At 39.8% G+C, this 18,580-nt stretch overlaps 1 protein-coding gene across 4 annotated transcripts in view; it reads right to left on the bottom strand.

The window, feature by feature from the left end:
- PSD3 (pleckstrin and Sec7 domain containing 3) overlaps positions 1 to 18,580 on the bottom strand; it is a 1,090,324-nt gene that overhangs the window by 660,418 nt on the left and 411,326 nt on the right. For all 4 annotated transcript variants that reach the window (XM_053703211.1, XM_053703212.1, XM_053703213.1 and 1 more), the window contains 2 exons: positions 13,068 to 13,180; positions 1,092 to 1,150 (listed from right to left, as the gene is read on the bottom strand). In XM_053703211.1, coding sequence (XP_053559186.1) covers positions 1,092 to 1,150; positions 13,068 to 13,180 — 172 coding nt within the window. The remainder of the gene's footprint in view (positions 1 to 1,091; positions 1,151 to 13,067; positions 13,181 to 18,580) is intronic.

Raw genomic sequence — 18,580 nt, 5'->3', positions numbered from 1 at the left:
CTTTAAGAAGCACAGAAGATCTATGACAGTTGAAAATTAATAAATTGAAACAGTTATAGCCTCAATCCTTGTAAACAACACAACTTTAGCAAAGGTTTAATCCCATTAGCAAAGATAACAAATTCTGAAAGCAGGAAACAAATTACAGAATAAACGTCTTTTATCTCAGTCAAACTATAATTCTCACAGCTCTGCTGAGAGAAATTACCTCCCTCAAAATAAGTTTTGAAGACCCCTGAGCTCTGTAGAGATGAACCGGATCATGCAGGGAATACAATGAGTTGCTGACTGAAATATTTGATGCATAGTAAAAGCGCCAAAAAACGGCCCCTCCCCCTCACACACAGCAGTGAGGGAGAACAGAAACTGTCAGAAAAACAGATTAAGCAACTGCCAAGTGGAAAAATAGTGCCCAAACATTTATTCACACAGTACCTCAGCAAATGAAAACGATTTTACATTCCAGCAAAAACGTTAAACATAATCTCTAGTTATTAAACAGCTTTATGTATTTCTTACAGTGTAATTCTAGTGAAGTACCATTCCCCAGAATACTGAAGTGTAAAGTATACATACATGACATTATATCGGTATGGCAGGATTTTCTCATCAATTCCATTGTCAGAAAATAAAAACTGCTACATACCTCTATGCAGATTCATCTGCCCGCTGTCCCCTGATCTGAAGTTTACCTCACTCCTCAGATGGCCGAGAACAGCAATATGATCTTAACTACTCCGGCTAAAATCATAGCAAAACTCTGGTAGATTCTTCTTCAAACTCTGCCAGAGAGGTAATAACACACTCCGGTGCTATTTTAAAATAACAAACTTTTGATTGAAGATATAAAACTAAGTATAATCACCATAGTCCTCTCACACATCCTATCTAGTCGTTGGGTGCAAGAGAATGACTGGGAGTGACGTAGAGGGGAGGAGCTATATGCAGCTCTGCTGGGTGAATCCTCTTGCACTTCCTGTTGGGGAGGAGTAATATCCCAGAAGTAATGATGACCCGTGGACTGATCACACTTAACAGAAGAAATATCTGTTTGCTACAAGAAATGCTTAATCATGTTAAACACTACTTACGTGTCCATGCAGGTCTGTGTTAAGCAGCATTATTGCACAGGTAAGGCAATGCACTCCATCTACAACATATAAATAAAAGGATTCAAATGTAAAAACATATCATATAAGCTATTTACCTTCTAAACACAAAAACCTCACTCTGACACACAAAGCCCTCAATTGCACTGCTCCCCCCTACATTTCAGACCTTGTCTCCAGATACTCTTCCTCCCGACCCCTTCGCTCTGCCCACGATCTCCAACTCTCCTCCTCTCTTGTTACCTCCTCACATTCCCGTTTACAAGACTTCTCCAGACTGGCATCCATATCTTGTGGAACTCTACCTCACTCCACAAGACTCTCCCCTAGTTTTAAAAGCTTCAAGCGCTCCCTAAAGACTACTATTCAGGGATGCGTACAACCTACGCTAACCTTTCCTAACTCCATTGTTTTCCCCTTGAACCCCTTAGCATGTAAGCCAATGAGCCCAGCTGTTTGTAGATCACCTTCGTGAGAGCTGACTACAACAGTGTAACTCTCGGCAGGGCCCTCTACCCATTTGCTACCTTGTATACCGCCTATGTTTTTTTTAAGTATATTTTTATTCATTTTCAAGATCCCATATATGCAGTAATATAAACTGATGTCATTATTAGAATCCACCACTACATCGATAACATGTAAGTATTCTGACATGTAATAATCATCATAAAGTATCCAAAATAACTTTTATACTGCCTATGTTTATAGCGCTGCAGAATCTGTTGGCGCTCTACAAATACCTGATAATAATAATAATACTGATATAAAGGAGATTGTCATCTACATTTAGAATTCTATAGTTATTTTATCATATAGAGAATATGGAACCCAGGACTTTTAAGTGCAAAAAGAAAACAATCTGATGTGTTAGAGCATTTTATTATAGTAGTATTGCTTGTATATAACTATGGGTTTAACTCATGCAAAGGGATAAAACTAATAGTGAAAGGGACATGAAACCCCAAAAATTTCTTTCATGATTTAAATAGAACACACAATTTTAAACAACTTTCAAATTAACTTCTATTATCACTATTATCAAATTTGCTTCATTCTCTTGTTATCCTTTGCTGAAGAAACTACACTGCACTACTGGCAGGTGGCAGCAAGCTGAACACATCTAGTTAGCCAATCACAAAATGTTAAATGTGTGCAGGCACCAATCAGCAGCTATCTCCCACTAGTGGAAGATATATGCATACTCTTTTTCAACTAGGGATACTAAGAGAACGAAGCACATTTAAAAATAGAAGTGATTTTAAAAGTGTCTTAAAACTACATGCTCTATCTGAATCATGCAAGTTTAATTTTTTAGTTTCCTATCCCTTTAAAAAGACAGTCTACTTGATTTGTTTTATGTTTAAAAAGATAGATAACACCTTTACTACCTATTCTCAGCTTTGCATAACCATCATTGCTATATTAATATAATTTATAACCTTTAAGTTTGCCTGTTTCTAAGCCCCTACGGGTCACCCCTTATCTCATTGCTGTTAATTGGCTTTTTACAATCTTGCACAACAGCCAGACAGTGCGTGTTCATGTGTGCCATGCAGATAACATTGTGCTTACTCCCGTGGTGAATGATAATGGGTCCACAAGAACCAGCACTAATTGGCTAAAATGCAAGATTGTAAAAAGCTAAAGAAAAACTGAGATAAGGGGGCTGTCTGCAGGTGCTTAGATACGGCTAATTATAGAGGTAAAAAGTGAATTAAAGGGACATAATACGCATATGCTAAATCCCTTGAAACTGATGCAGTATAACTGTAAAAAGCTGACAGGAAAAACAGAATTTATGCTTACCTGATAAATTACTTTCTCTTGTGGTGTATCCAGTCCACGGATTCATCCTTTACTTGTGGGATATTCTCCTTCCCTACAGGAAGTGGCAAAGAGAGCACACAGCAGAGCTGTCCATATAGCTCCCCCTCTAGCTCCACCCCCCAGTCATTCGACCAAATGTTAGGAAGAAAAAGGAGAAACCATAGGGTGCAGTAGTGACTGTAGTTTAAACAAAAAATTTTTTTACTTGACTCAATTGCCAGGGCGGGCCGTGGACTGGATACACCACAAGAGAAAGTAATTTATCAGGTAAGCATAAATTCTGTTTTCTCTTGTAAGGTGTATCCAGTCCACGGATTCATCCTTTACTTGTGGGATACCAATACCAAAGCTTTAGGACACGGATGAAGGGAGGGTACAAGACAGGTACCTTAAACGGAAGGTACCACTGCTTGCAAGACCTTTCTCCCAAAAATAGCCTCCAAAGAAGCAAAAGTATCGAATTTGTAAAATTTGGAAAAAGTATGCAGTGAAGACCAAGTCGCTGCCTTACAAATCTGTTCAACAGAAGCCTCATTTTTAAAAGCCCATGTGGAAGCCACTGCTCTGGTAGAATGAGCAGTAACAGTTTCAGGAGGCTGCTGGCCAGCAGTCTCATAGGCCAAACGGATGATGCTTTTCCGCCAAAAGGAAAGAGAGTTAGCAGTCGCTTTCTGACCTCTCCTCTTACCAGAATAGATAACAAACAAGGAAGATGTTTGTCTGAAATCCTTAGTTGCTTGTAAATAAAACTTTAAAGCACGAACCACATCAAGATTGTGTAACAGACGTTCCTTCATCGAAAAAGGATTAGGACACAGAGAAGGAACAACTATTTCCTGGTTAATATTCTTGTTAGAAACAACTTTAGGAAGAAAACCAGGTTTGGTACGCAAAACTACCTTATCTGCGTGAAACACCAGGTAAGGTGAATCACACTGCAAAGCAGATAATTCTGAGACTCTTCGAGCAGAAGAGATAGCTACCAAAAACAAAACTTTCCAAGATAACAACTTAATATCTATGGAATGTAAAGGTTCAAACGGAACCCCTTGAAGAACTGAAAGAACTAGATTAAGACTCCATGGCGGAGCCACGGGTTTATAAACAGGCTTGATTCTGACAAAAAGCCTGAGTAAACGATTGAACGTCTGGTACCTCTGCTAGACGCTTGTGTAAAAGGATAGACAGAGCAGATATCTGTCCTTTTAAGGAACTAGCTGACAATCCTTTCTCCAATCCTTCTTGGAGGAAAGACAATATCCTGGGAATCCTAATCTTACTCCATGAGTAACCCTTGGATTCACACCAACAAAGATATTTCCGCCATATCTTATGGTAGATTTTCCTGGTGACAGGCTTTCTAGCCTGAATCAGAGTATCTATAAATGACTCAGAGAAACCACGCTTTGATAGAATTAAGCGTTCAATCTCCAAGCAGTCAGACGCAGAGAAATTAGATTTGGATGCTTGAACGGACCCTGTATTAGAAGATCCTGCCTCATTGGCAATGTCCATGGTGGGACAGATGACATGTCCACTAGGTCTGCATACCAAGTCCTGCGTGGCCACGCGGGCGCTATCAGAAACACCGAAGCCTTCTCCTGCTTGATTCTGGCGACCAGACGAGGGAGAAGAGGAAACGGTGGAAAAGCATAAGCCAGATTGAAGGACCAAGGCGCTGCTAGAGCATCTATCAATACCGCCTTGGGATCCTGGGACCTGGACCCGTAGAGAGGAAGTTTGGTGTTCTGACGGGACGCCATCAGATCCAACTCTGGAGTGCCCCATAGCTGAGTCAGCTGGGCAAATACCTCCGGGTGGAGTTCCCACTCCCCCGGGTGAAAAGTCTGACGACTTGGAAAATCCGCCTCCCAGTTGTCTACTCCTGGGATGTGAATTGCTGAGAGATGGCAGGAGTGATCCTCCGCCCACCTGATTATTTTGGTTACGTAAGCTACAGTCGTGATGTTGTCCGACTGATATCTGATGAATTTGGCCGCAGCTAGTTGAGGCCATGCCTGAAGAGCGTTGAATATCGCCCTCAGTTCCAGAATGTTTATCGGGATAAGAGTTTCTTCCCGAGACCATAAGCCCTGAGCTTTCAGGGAGTCCCAGACCCCACCCCAGCCTAACAGACTGGCGTCGGTCGTTACAATGATCCACTCTGGCCTGCGGAAACATATTCCCTGGGACAGGTGATCCTGAGACAACCACCAGAGAAGAGAATCTCTGGTCTCCTGGTCCAACTGAATTTGAGGAGACAAATCTGCATAATCCCCATTCCACTGTTTGAGCATGCATAGTTGCAGTGGTCTGAGGTGTATCCGAGCAAAAGGGACTATGTCCATTGCTGCTACCATTAATCCGATTGTCTCCATGCACTGAGCTACAGATGGCCGGGGAATGGAATGAAGAGCTCGGCAAGTAGTTAAGAGTTTTAATTTTCTGACCTCCGTCAGAAATATTTTCATTTCTACTGAGTCTATTAGAGTCCCTAGGAAGGGAACCCTTGTGAGAGGGGAAAGAGAACTCTTTTTGATGTTCACCTTCCACCCATGAGACCTCAGAAAGGCCAATACAATCTCCGTGTGAGACTTGATTTCTGGATCATTGGTAAGATTGTCCGAATGGTCTCCATTTTGAATGATGGGACTCTGAGGAATCTGTTTAGAATTTTTAGATCCAGGATGGGTCTGAAAGTTCCCTCTTTTTTGGGAACCACAAACAGGTTTGAGTAAAAATCCAACCCTTGTTCCGTAATTGGAACTGGGTGGATCACTCCCATGGTATGTAGATCTTCTACACAGCGTAAAAACGCCTCTTTCTTTGTCTGATCTGTAGACAGACGAGAAATGTGGAACCTTCCCCTTGGAGGAGAGTCCTTGAATTCTAGAAGATATCCCTGGGATACAATCTCTAATGCCCAAGGATCGTGTACATCTCTTGCCCAGGCCTGAGCGAAGAGAGAGAGTCTGCCCCCTACTAGATCCAGTCCCGGATCGGGGGCTACCCCTTCATGCTGTCTTGGTGGCAGCTGCAGGCTTTTTGGCCTGTTTACCCTTATTCCAGCCCTGGTAAGGTTTCCAGGTTGCCTTGGGCTGTGAAGCGTTACCCTCTTGCTTTGCAGCCGGAGAGGATGAAGCGGGGCCGTTCCTGAAATTATGAAAGGAACAAAAATTTGCTTTGTTCTTTGTCTTAAAGGGCTTGTCCTGAGGGAGAGCATGTCCTTTTCCCCCGGTGATTTCTGAAATAATCTTTTTCAATTCAGGCCCGAAGAGGGCCTTTCCTTTGAAAGGGATGTTCAAAAGCTTGGATTTAGATGACACATCGGCCGACCAGGACTTTAGCCATAGCGCCCTGCGTGCCAAAATGGCGAAACCTGAATTTTTTACCGCTAACTTAGCTATTTGGAAAGCGGCGTCAGTGATAAAAGAATTAGCTAGCTTTAGAGCCTTAATTCTATCCATAATTTCCTCATATGAGGTCTCCGTCTGGAGCGAGTCTTCCAGCGCCTCAAACCAGAAAGCAGCTGCAGTAGTTACAGGAATAATGCAGGCAATAGGTTGGAGAAGAAAACCTTGTTGAACAAAAATGTTCTTAAGTAAACCCTCTAATTTTTTATCCATAGGGTCTTTAAAAGCACAACTGTCTTCAATTGGTATGGTTGTGCGTTTAGCAAGTGAAGAAACAGCCCCCTCCACCTTAGGGACCGTCTGCCACGAGTCCTGCATGGGGTCAGATATGGGGAACATTTTCTTAAAAACAGGAGGGGGAACAAAGGGGACACCTGGTCTATCCCACTCCCTAGCAACGATATCCGCAATCCTCTTAGGGACCGGAAACGCATCAGTGTAAACAGGGACCTCTAGGTACTTGTCCATTTTACACAATTTCTCTGGTACCACCAAAGGGTCGCAGTCATCCAGAGTAGCTAATACCTCCCTGAGCAAAATGCGGAGGTGTTCTAGTTTAAATTTAAAAGCCAATGTATCTGAATCTGTCTGAGGAGAAACCCTTCCTGAATCAGAGACTTCTCCCTCAGACATCAAATCCCTCGCTCCCACTTCAGAGCGTTGTGAGGGTATATCAGATACAGCTACCAAAGCGTCAGAATGCTCATAATCTGTTCTTAAAACGGAGCTATCACACTTTGCAGGTAACACGGGCAGTTTAGATAAGAAAGTTGCAAGAGAATTATCCATGACTGCTGCTAAGTCTTGTAATGTAAAAGGGTTAGACGCACTAGAGGTACTAGGCGTCGCTTGAGCGGGCGTAACTGGTTGTGACACTTGGGGAGAGGCAGACGGGCTACCCTCGTTACCTTCAGTCTGAGAATCATCTTGGGCCACGTTCTTAAGTGCAACAATATGATCTTTAAAGTGTATAGACATATCAGTACAAGTGGGACACATTTTGAGAGGGGGTTCCACCATGGCTTCTAAACACATTGAACAAGGATTTTCCTTGGTGTCAGACATGTTTAACAGACTAGTAGTATACACAAACAGGCTTGGAAATCACTTTAATCAAATAAAAAACACAATTTGAAAAAAAAGTTACTGTGCCTTTAAGAGATAAAAAAGGCACACAATTTTGCAAAACAGTGAAAAATGCAGTAATCCTTTTGAAATTTTCACAGTATGTACCTAAAGCCTTAGTAAGATTGCACCACTAGTAGCAAAACGATTAACCCCTTAATGCCCAAACCGGAGCAGCCTAAAGCCAACACCCGGTTAAAATTACTACAGCACCTTGCCATAGCACTGCTGTTTCCCTACCTGCCCTTAGGGACCAGATTTGGGGGAATATAGCTTCCTTTAGGCCCTCAAACAGCAGCAGGACCCTCCATGTGAAGCAGCATGAACTTCTATGTAATTCTAACTGCGCATCTGAGGTGCGAAATTAGGCCCCTCCCACTCTACTCTGGAACTGTGAGGCCTAAGAAATCACTCCAAAGTGAATAAAAAATAGCCATGTGGGTAATAACCCCAGAAAGAACCCAAAAGGACTTTCAAAGTGTCTTTTTTCCTAAGAAAACAATCGATTGCCCTGAATTAGTGTCAACCAGCATAATTAGCCCAGTTATGTAAGCATTCAATTCCTTACTAAGTCTCTGAACATAGCTTACCCTCCCCTCATGGGGATATTGTCAGTCTCTTCTAGCATTATCTCAGTCTTGTCTAGAAATAAATGACTGAACATACCTTATTGCAGTTCCCCCAACTGAAGTTTTCTGGTACTCCTCAGTCCTGTGTGGGAACAGCAGTGGATTTTAGTTACAACATGCTAAAATCATTTTCCTCTCAGCAGAAATCTTCATCACTTTTCTGCTAGAGAGTAAATAGTAAAAACCGGTACCATTTAAAATAACAAACTTTTGATTGAAGATAATAAAAACTACAATTCTAACACCACATTCACTTTACCCTCCCGAGAGAGACCCTAGTGCTTAGAGCCGGCAAAGAGAATGACTGGGGGGTGGAGCTAGAGGGGGAGCTATATGGACAGCTCTGCTGTGTGCTCTCTTTGCCACTTCCTGTAGGGAAGGAGAATATCCCACAAGTAAAGAATTAATCCGTGGACTGGATACACCTTACAAGAGAAATATCACCTAAACATCTCATAGTAAAAAAGGAAGATATTTTACCTCACAATTTCTTCAGCTCACCAGAGTAAGTTCTGTGTAAAAAAAAGTTATACTCAGCTGCTGCCCAGCTGTAGGTAAAACAACAAAAAACAAAGAAGAAGAAGAAATGAACAGCAGCCAATCATCAACAGTGCTTAGGTCATGAACTCTTTTACTGTGATCTTATGAGACTTAACTCTCATGAGATTTCATATTAAACTTACTTAAACCGAATAGGGAAATAAGATGAGTTTGCACGTAAGCTCATTCCCTTAGCTGTCCCAGGACAGACATACTGATTTGCTGCTTAGAAATCCTTTACAATGGGATGTGGCTACTGAGGAACTTAGGGGGTAAAATATCTTTCTTTTTTACATAGAGATGTTTAGGTGATATTTTCTAGTCAGCTTTCTACAGCTATGCTGCATTGCTTTCAAGTGTTTCAACATTTGGGTATCATGGCCATGGCCCGTTAATATAACTGTGTTTGTTATGCAAAGCTAGTGAATGGTTAATAAGAACATTTTATTATTGCACCAATGCCTGCATATAACTATGTGGTTTGCCATTGCATTGTTTAGGTCAGCTACAGAGTAGAAACACATCTAGTGAGTCACTGACAAGAGACAAATGTGTGCAGCCACCAATCACCAGCTAGCTCCCAGTAGTGTATTGCTGCTTCTGTGGATAAGTACATATGTCTTTCAGCAAAAGATACCCTGGCAACAAAGTACATTTGATAATATAAGTGAAATTAAAAGTGTCTTTAAAATAAATTCTCTGTCTGAATCAAATTGTGAATGTTTAATTGTGATTCTCCTTTCCCTTTAAAACATGATCTTTGTGATATAACCACTTCCTCTTTATTTTAGGAGCTTTAATAATAGAAGGGTCACTCTTCTCCCCTGACCAAGTCAAGTCAGTATGTGTGAAACAAATTGCTTTGCCAATGTGTGCACAAAAAATGCAGTGGCAAAATTAAATCTTAAAAGGGATATTGTGCTAAAACATATACATAATATGGAAAACAGCAATTAAAGAGGTCTTCTACAAAAATGACCATGTAAAGATGTTAAAAAGTATTATAAAAACAGGAAATGCACTATACATACTGCAGAATTCATTCCATTTGAAAATAGGGACAACTCCCACAGTGCGACTGGTGGAGAAAGCAAATCTCTACAAGCTTGGATATAGATCTGCTTTACTTAGCATATTGCAATGCAATTTGTTTAGATTGGACAGAGACTACATTAATGCAGCTTACCTCTGTTGCAACTGAAGTAGCGAGGGAATATAGATTACTGATTATTATAGTTTTTTATAAATTAAAGGAATACTAAACCCATTTTTTTTCTTTCATGATTCAGATAGAGCATGCAATTTTAAGCAACTTTTGAATTTGCTCCTATTATCAATTTGTCTTCGTTCTCTTGGTATCTTTATTTGAAAAAGCAGGAATGAAAGCTTTGGAGACGGCCCATTTTAGGTTTAGCACCTGGGTTGCGCTTGCTGATTGGTGGCTACATTTAGCCCTCCAATCAGCAAGTGAAAGTCATGTGCTAAACCTAAAAAATGGTCTGTTGTTCTAAATTTTGTCTCGACGCATAAAAATTCCGGACCTGCGTCACTTCCGGTGACTTCAGCTGCTGGAAGTGTGTGGCACTCACTGTGCAAACGCAAGAGGCCCAACCTTACAAAATCAGCTGTTTAAGTCTAAGCAAAGGGTCGAGGAATTCTATGGGCATTAGACTTCATTGCGCATGTGCACACAACACTCACCTCGCATGCGCACACGGCCTGACGGCTCACGAACAGTTGAATAAGCTGTATCAGAGGGTCCAGGATTTGTACAGGCGAGTTGCCTCTACAACTTCATGTAACAGTGTAATGTGGCCCCACGAAATATAAAGTTTTTTCTAGACTCAGGGGGTACACAGGTTGAATCGTACAATACACAACCGTTACATTTGTGGGGCCACATGACACTGTTACATGAAGTTGTTTAATGGAATGCGTCCTATACTGTAACATTTGAAAATTTGGCCTTTAAATATTTTACTATATTCTTAAAAGTGGTATGTTTGTTTTAGTTTTTTGCATTTTAAGGCAGTGCACGCATGCAAACTGAAGGCAACTCGCCTGTAGAAATCATGCACCCTCTGGCTCTGATCTAGCTTATTAAGCTGATCGTGAGGAGTCTACAGGCGAGTTGCCTTCGGTGCGCATGCGTGCACTGCTGTAAAATGCGAAACAAACACCAGCTCAAATAAAGATATCGAGAGAATGAAGAAAAATTGATAATAGGAGTAAATTCAAAAGTTGCTTAAAATTGCATGCCCTATCCGAATCATGAAAGAAAAAAATTTGGGTTTAGTGTCCCTTTAAGTCATTTTCAGGCCAAAAAGTGAGTTGTGAATTATGTTTTTTTTTTAAAGGTGCTTTCAGATTTAAAGCGCCACTAAATGCAGTAGAATTTAATAACTGGCAAATACACAATAAAAAGACAATGCAATAGCACGTACTTTGAATTTGAAATGAGCAGTAGAATATTTTCTGGAACAATGTACGGTAAAATTGTTTTTCTCTAAAAATGTTTCGCATGACTTGTTATACCAGCTGCAGAGTATAAAATGTATGTGAAATTGCTTCTTTATGTTTATTTTAATTTTTAATTTAAAAAAGCTGGTTTTGTTCTTTGAAATCACAACCCATTAAAATGAATTGAGCTTGCAGGGAAATCAGATATCCTTATTGTATCACTTTTTGTACACAGACATACTTGTTTATATTATCTTTGTCTGTATACCAAAGCCCAATACTTAGAACCTGATTCTAAAAATATCGCCGCCACGTAAAGAAATCATCTTATTTTACTGAGCGTTATCTTGTAAAGTAAGTTTGTTTAAATAGCTAGATAATTCCTTTATTATCCATTCGCCACTTTTGCATAACCTACACTGTTATATTAATACATTTTTTACCTCTGTGTGTATCTAAGCCTCTGGCTCATAAATAACTTCACGGGAGTGAGCACAATCTTATCTATATGGCACACACATGAACTAGCACTGTCTAGCGGTGCAAAACTGTCAAAATGCACTGAGATAAGATAGAGGTGCCCTTCAACAGCTTATAAATCAGTTTATGGGCCAACCTAGGTTTAGCTTTCCACAAAGAATACCAAAAAACAAAGCAAATTTGATGATAAAAGTAAATTGGAAAGATGTTTAAAAATGCATGCGCTATCTGAATCATGAAACTTTAATTTTGACTTGACTGTCGCTTTAACATAAAGCATATAAGTTAACTCTCCTTAATGAGATGCATAGTTCTCAAAGTACAAAATGTCTTTAAAACAATCACTGAGTGGCCTGACAATACTAACAAGGCATCTTATTGAATCTCACCAAGCCAGAGAGCATTATAGAATCGGGCCCTTAGAGAGGACAATTGGAAATTAACATGTTATTGCTTATCTCCCCTACCTCCTCACTGGCTTTGCTTACACAGCTTTTCTATAGCCAATACTAAGTATAGAAAGTTTCAGCATAGGTAGGGATACCACAAACAAAATCAGCTTTTTAAAATTCTGATATAAAAGGTAAATAAATTATTGGTAAACAATTTAATACACTACAGCAGGTAAAATGGATAATACAAATTAAAGGGGAGAAAATGCTAGGGTAAACTCTGTCCCTTTAATCCTGTTTTCCTTCCCCTGTATCATGACAGCCATCAGTCAATCACAAAATGCATATACTGTGCCCTCGGAGCCTCAGAAAGTGTGCATATGAAAAGAATGTGCACATTTTGATAATGGAAGATATATTGAAACTTTTTTTTTATTGCATGCTTCATCCGAAACATGCAACTTTTATTTTGACTTTAGTGGCCCTTTAAACTCAAAACAGAAGGTAATTTTTTATTTAAAACTAGTCGTATATAAGCTAGTCACAAATAATTTATACCGAGATACGTTTCTAGTATAGAAAATAAGGAATTAAAATATTATAATAGATATTACCTAGAGTGTGTGTTCTATTTAAAATAACATGATAGGAAACATTTTCACTCAACTGTAAAGCAGTAAAGGAAATTACATGTTAAGTGGTCCTGTTAAAACATTGCAGTGGGATTAAATGACCCTATTTTGTAATAACTCAAATCTAATGCTTTTATGATGGAGAAACAAATCTAAATATGAAGGTGTCCAATGAATGCACTACTGGGGATCTCAGTACATCACAATAAATAGTCTGTAATCTTTAAATGGATTGTTTTACAAGCCAATGATATAGCTGAATCTTTGAAAGTAGATATTAAAAGCCTCCAGCCCAGCGGTAACAAAAATAGAGGAAATTAACGTAAATAAGCTTGGCGTACGTTTAACTAAGAGACCATACTGTGATAATATCATTTCTTTTCCCCCAAAAAATACGTCTTGCTATTGACCGTGTACATTGCTTTTCGCACATACATGAACTATGGTGTATAAATACCTGCAGAGGACATGCTGTTTGGATTGCACTGAAAATATCTGTTGGAGAAGTGGATTAAGACTCTCTCCCTTTCCTGAGTCTCCCCTATAAGTGAAAAAGCTTTAAAGAAATACCTATGGAAAGAAAAGCAGGACAGTAATTACTACACGCATGGAGAAAAATAACGCTATGCAAAACATACAATCTGGTTGATTATAAAGAATATTAAAATACTAAGGGCTAGATTACAAGTGCGAGAGTTTGCTTAAATAGGCTCCAACGGGAGCTTCGTTCTCATGCCATCAGATTCGTCTGAGAACGTAGCGCAACGAAGGGGGTGAGTCGCGCAGCGATGTGAAGCAAAGTGTAAATATATATATATATGTATTTGAATATATACATATATATTTATGTGTTAATATGTGTATATAAATATGTGTATATAAAAACAACCTTTATTCAAAATCCTTAAAAAATAGATACAGCAGTCATGGAGATGTGATGGGGTGCTGTGTGTCAGACTGGCTTACGCGTTTCGGCGGAAGCAGTAATCATAGCCTAGTAAGTCTGGCACACAGTACCTATTTAAACATATGTAATGCATAATCATTGGCTAAAACCAACTTACAAAAACACACATATATATATATATGCAAATAAATGCACAATGCAATGATGCTAAATTATATAACAGCAGAATATCACTAATATTCCCATCAAAAAAACAAGTTAGAAGTAGATAGAAGATAATGGTTACACAAATTATACACAAGAAGAGAAGATGGTGCCATATGTGATTAGTCAATTCAATGCATGCTTAGATGTGTACAAATAAAAAAATAAAAATAAAATATATATAACACACATATAGATTATATATTATATACATAAAACATGTATGGATTATCCAACATACGTGCAAAAGCAGAGGGCTTGAATGCCTCAAAACACAGACTGGCGCAAAAAAATGATATATATAATAATACATTGACATACAGAAATACATAGATCAAATATAGTCAATTACTGATTTTTATCATTATAGACGGTGTAATACACCGTCTAGCTATACACTACCTCATCAATGTATTATGCTCATAAGTGTCAACTTGACAGTCTACATATCAGCTAGAGGAATACATATTGAATACATATGAAAGGATAATTGAAATATGAAAAATAAAATATAGGTATATAACTGTGAAAACATAAATTATGCTTACCTGATAATTTCATTTCCATTTGTATGAGGAGAGTACACGGCTTCATTCCTTACTTGTGGGAATACAGAACCTGGCCACCAAGAGGAGGCAAAGACACCCCAGCCAAAGGCTTAAATACCTCCGCCACTCCCCTCATCCCCCAGTCATTCTGCAGAGGGAACAAGGAACAGTAGGATAAATATCAGGGTATAAATGGTGCCAGAAGAACAAACAAAAAATTTTGGTGCGCCCAACGGAGAAAAAAGGACGGGGGCCGTGGACTTTCCTCATACAGATGGAAAAGAAATTATCAAGTAAGCATAATTTTTGTTTTCCATCTTAATATGAGGAGAGTCCATGGCTTCATTCCTTACTTGTGGGAAACATATACCCAAGCTCTAGAGAGCAGCGGTCCAAACAGTGGTCCGTGGACCACTGATGGTCCACGAGAAGATGTTGGTGGTCCCTGACACCATCAAGCAGGAATTAATCTTCTCTGATGGTGTCACCTTCATCGTGCCGCAACTCCCCACTGGACATCAGTGAAAACCGGAGGAGGAATTAAATTACAATCTCCCAACGCACGTTGCGTAGTACTGCGCAACTTGCGTAGCTAGAATGTATATTTAACTCCTCCTGCCCGGCGCGCTGTTCAGAGAGGTTGATATAGTCTTGGCTTCAAATAGTGGAATTATAGTATATAAAAAAAGAAAATCTTTAAAAAAAAAAAAAAAAATCTCTTATATTTCATTTATTTTCTTCCCTTTACCTGTCTCTTTGTAGTAGTTTTCCAAATTCCTTCAGATGGACTTACATCACTGTTTGTCTTCCTCCCCTCCATTTTTTTTTATTTTTTTTATTAAATATTAATTATTTTTCATTCTAATAATTTTCCAAGACATAAATCCATTCCACCTGAATTCCATTAATTGCCATACAGCAGATCAGCCATATCCCACCAGTATTACAGTAATTGCCAGTAACATCAGTCTTGGTTAGCTTACATCCATATTGAGAGCTTTCTGATATAAACTTAATTTATGACTCCAATGTCTGTCCATTATCATAAGTAGTTTTGAACAATTCCTAACTGGGGAGGTAACTTGAAAGTCTTGTGGTCCTTTTAAACATAATTCTATTTTTCCCCACTGTCTGCCTCTGCAGCTCAAAAGTTGGCACTCACCCTTCATCTGTCATTCGGAAGTATTTTCTCAGTTCTGTTATTCAGTTAGTTAATTCCACAAACATTATTCTTAAAAATGTGTAAATATATACATAATGTAAATTTAGCTATGGTTACACTAGTTATGTACAGTATGTATATGTGTATATATACAGGTGGCCCTCTTTTTACAACGGTTCAATTAACAACGTTTCAGAATAACAACCTTTTTTTCCAGTCATGTGACTGTTATTGAAAAGCATTGAGAAGCAGTGCATTTATTAAAATAGCCAGTAGGTGGAGCTGTCTGCTTGTGTTGCGGCAAAGCCAAGCAAGCTGAAATTAATCAGTTTAACCAGACCTGAGCTATCGAGCAGATTTCAAAGGAACAAGATCTTCCTCTCTATAAATCAGTCCTAATTGGAATGCATAGAAAGAACTGTATGCAGAAAAATGCAAGTGAAGTCTGTGTTGTGTGATTATTTTATTAGGTTTATAATGCTGTTTAGCAAATGCTTTTGTTCATTTAACTTAATTTAATTATATATTCTGTGTTGTGTGATTATTTTATTAGGTTTATAATGCTGTTTAGCATTTGAAGTCTGCATTTCAAAGCTTTAAAAATAATGTATTAGGTGTTACTTATGACAATTTTGAGAGGAGCCTGGAACCTATCTCCCTCACTTCCCATTGACTTACATTATAAACTGGGTTTCAATTTACAACGGTTTCAATTTACAACCATTCCTTCTGGAACCTAACCCTGGCGTAAACTGAGGGCTACCTGTATATATATATATATATATATATATATATATATATATATATATATATATATATATATATATACACACACACACACACACATTATAGATATTTGTGCCTTTCTTTAAAAATTCATGTTAGTGGTCCACAGGATTGAAAATGTGTTTGTTTAGTGGTCCCTGAGGTCCGAAAGGTTGGCGACCCCTGCTCTAGAGGACACTGAATGAAAACGGGAGGGTAAAAGAGAGGTGAACCCTATTCTGAGGGCACCACAGCCTGCAAAACCTTTCTCCCAAAAGCTGTTTCAGCCGAAGCAAAGACGTCAAAATTTGAAAAACTTTGAAAAGGTATGTAAGGAGGACTAGGTAGCCGCCCTACAAATCTGCTCCATAGAGGCCTCATTCTTGAAGGCCCAAGATGAAGCCACAGCCCTAGTTGAATGAGCCATAATCCTCTGAATGTCCTGCTGTTTCATATGCTAATCGAATAATGCTCCTCAACCAAAAAGATATGGAAGTGGAAGAAGCCTTCTGCCCTCTGCACTTCCCAGAATAGACAACAAACAATGCCGAAGTCTGTCTAAAATCCTTTGTGGCCTGAAGATAGAATTTCAAAGCCCGAACCACATCCAGATTATGAAGTAATCGTTCCTTCGAAGAAGGATTAGGACACAAGGAAGGAACCACAATCTCCTGATTGATGTTTGCGATCAGACACAACCTTAGTGAAAAAACACAACCCAGTATGAAGAACAGCCTTGTCAGCATGAATGTCAGCGGAATGTCTAAACACAGGCCTGATCCTAGACAGAGCCTGAACAAAAGACTGTATATCAAAAAGCTTAGCAAGCCTCTTGTGTAATAATACAGATAGAGCCGTGATCTGTCCCTTCAAGGAACTAGCGGCAAGTCCCTTCTCCAAACCATCTTGGAGAAAGGAAAGAATCCTGGACACCCTGACCATAGGCCAGGGGAATCCACGCTCCTCACACCAGAATAAGTAGGTCCTCCTCAGCTTATGATAGATGTGACGAGTGACTGACTTTCTAGCTTGAATGAGAGTATCAATCACTCTCTCAGAAAAATATCTCTTGGCTAAGACTAAGTGTTCAATCTCCATGCAGTCAGCCTCAGACAATCTAGATTCTGATGAACAAAAGGACCCTGTTCCTGTTCCGCCCATCTATGACTGAAGGCTATAAGGACTGAAACAATCCTTCCCACAGGTCCTCTCGAATGCTTAGTTGAACATGATAACCTGAGCACTCTGCGCTTCTACCGAACCAGCCAAGCAGAACAGCGCCACGTGTCTGAACAGCTGCAAGACCGAACAAACCCAGCAGGACCAGCCTGCACCTAGCGTCCTAACCGGCAAGCTGCATAAATTCTCCCTCATAGGGGATAAAAAACAGAAAACAGACATATTTAACATAGGACTAACATGTCCAAAACAAACTTCCGAAGAAGTAATAAAGAGTATCAATCCCAGAAGGCTCCCGAAGGAAACAAAAACAAATAAAAGACATCCCATCGGATATAAATAAAATATAAGGCAACCCGGAGGTTAACGCCCAAAAAGACACAGGCCTAACCGCAGGACCAGCCAAACGGAGCCCTATCTTTCAAAAACTGGGAAAGATCTCAAACAAATGACAATCAGGAGATTACCTCATCCCCAAATGTCTAATGAGGTGCACCATTGGAATTAGCAGACTGAAAATCCCTGTATCTGGTAATGATAGGGTCATTCAATAATTGAAAAACATGTCTGAGCAATACGCGAAGGCGCAAAAATCCTGTAACGAAAGGCACAACACTCAGGAATAGTTACACCTGCGGGGAACTGTAGAGGCCCTCCCCAAGGCGGAAGGCCCGGGACAATAGGACACAAGCACATTCTCAAAGAAACGTCTGGACTCTGCAGACGAACAATCGCCAACATTATGTGGAAGCAAAAACGTGCTGCAACCTCCAGGGGGAACACGCCACCCTGCATGGAGGAATCAGAAACTGGGTTACCCGCATGTGTAGAAGTATAAATTGGTAGGGAACTCGCCTCTCGGTGGACAGGACACCCAGTGGAGGATGGCTCAGCAGTCCCTTGATTCCCCGAGCCCGAGGAACAAGGCGCTCTAAAATGGCATACGGAACAAAACTGGTCGACATGTGTCAACAAGGCCAATCCGGATTCGTCACCGGACACAGAATCTGAAATCAAAATAATATCGGTATCAGAATCCTCCGTAACTGAATCTAAAACGAGCACAGTCTCAGCATCAGAATCCTCCATAACTGGATAGAGGAAATATCAATATGGACTAAAGTATGAAAACAAAAACAGCACCTGACACCCACAATGGCTGGGGCACTCACCACCTCCTATGACCAGACCCCTGCAGACTAGAA

The sequence above is a fragment of the Bombina bombina genome, chromosome 2 (genome assembly GCF_027579735.1).
Source record: "Bombina bombina isolate aBomBom1 chromosome 2, aBomBom1.pri, whole genome shotgun sequence".
NCBI lineage: Eukaryota > Metazoa > Chordata > Amphibia > Anura > Bombinatoridae > Bombina > Bombina bombina.
The sequence above is the reverse complement of the archived record's forward strand: the minus strand, read 5'-3'. Positions and strand labels throughout refer to the sequence as shown.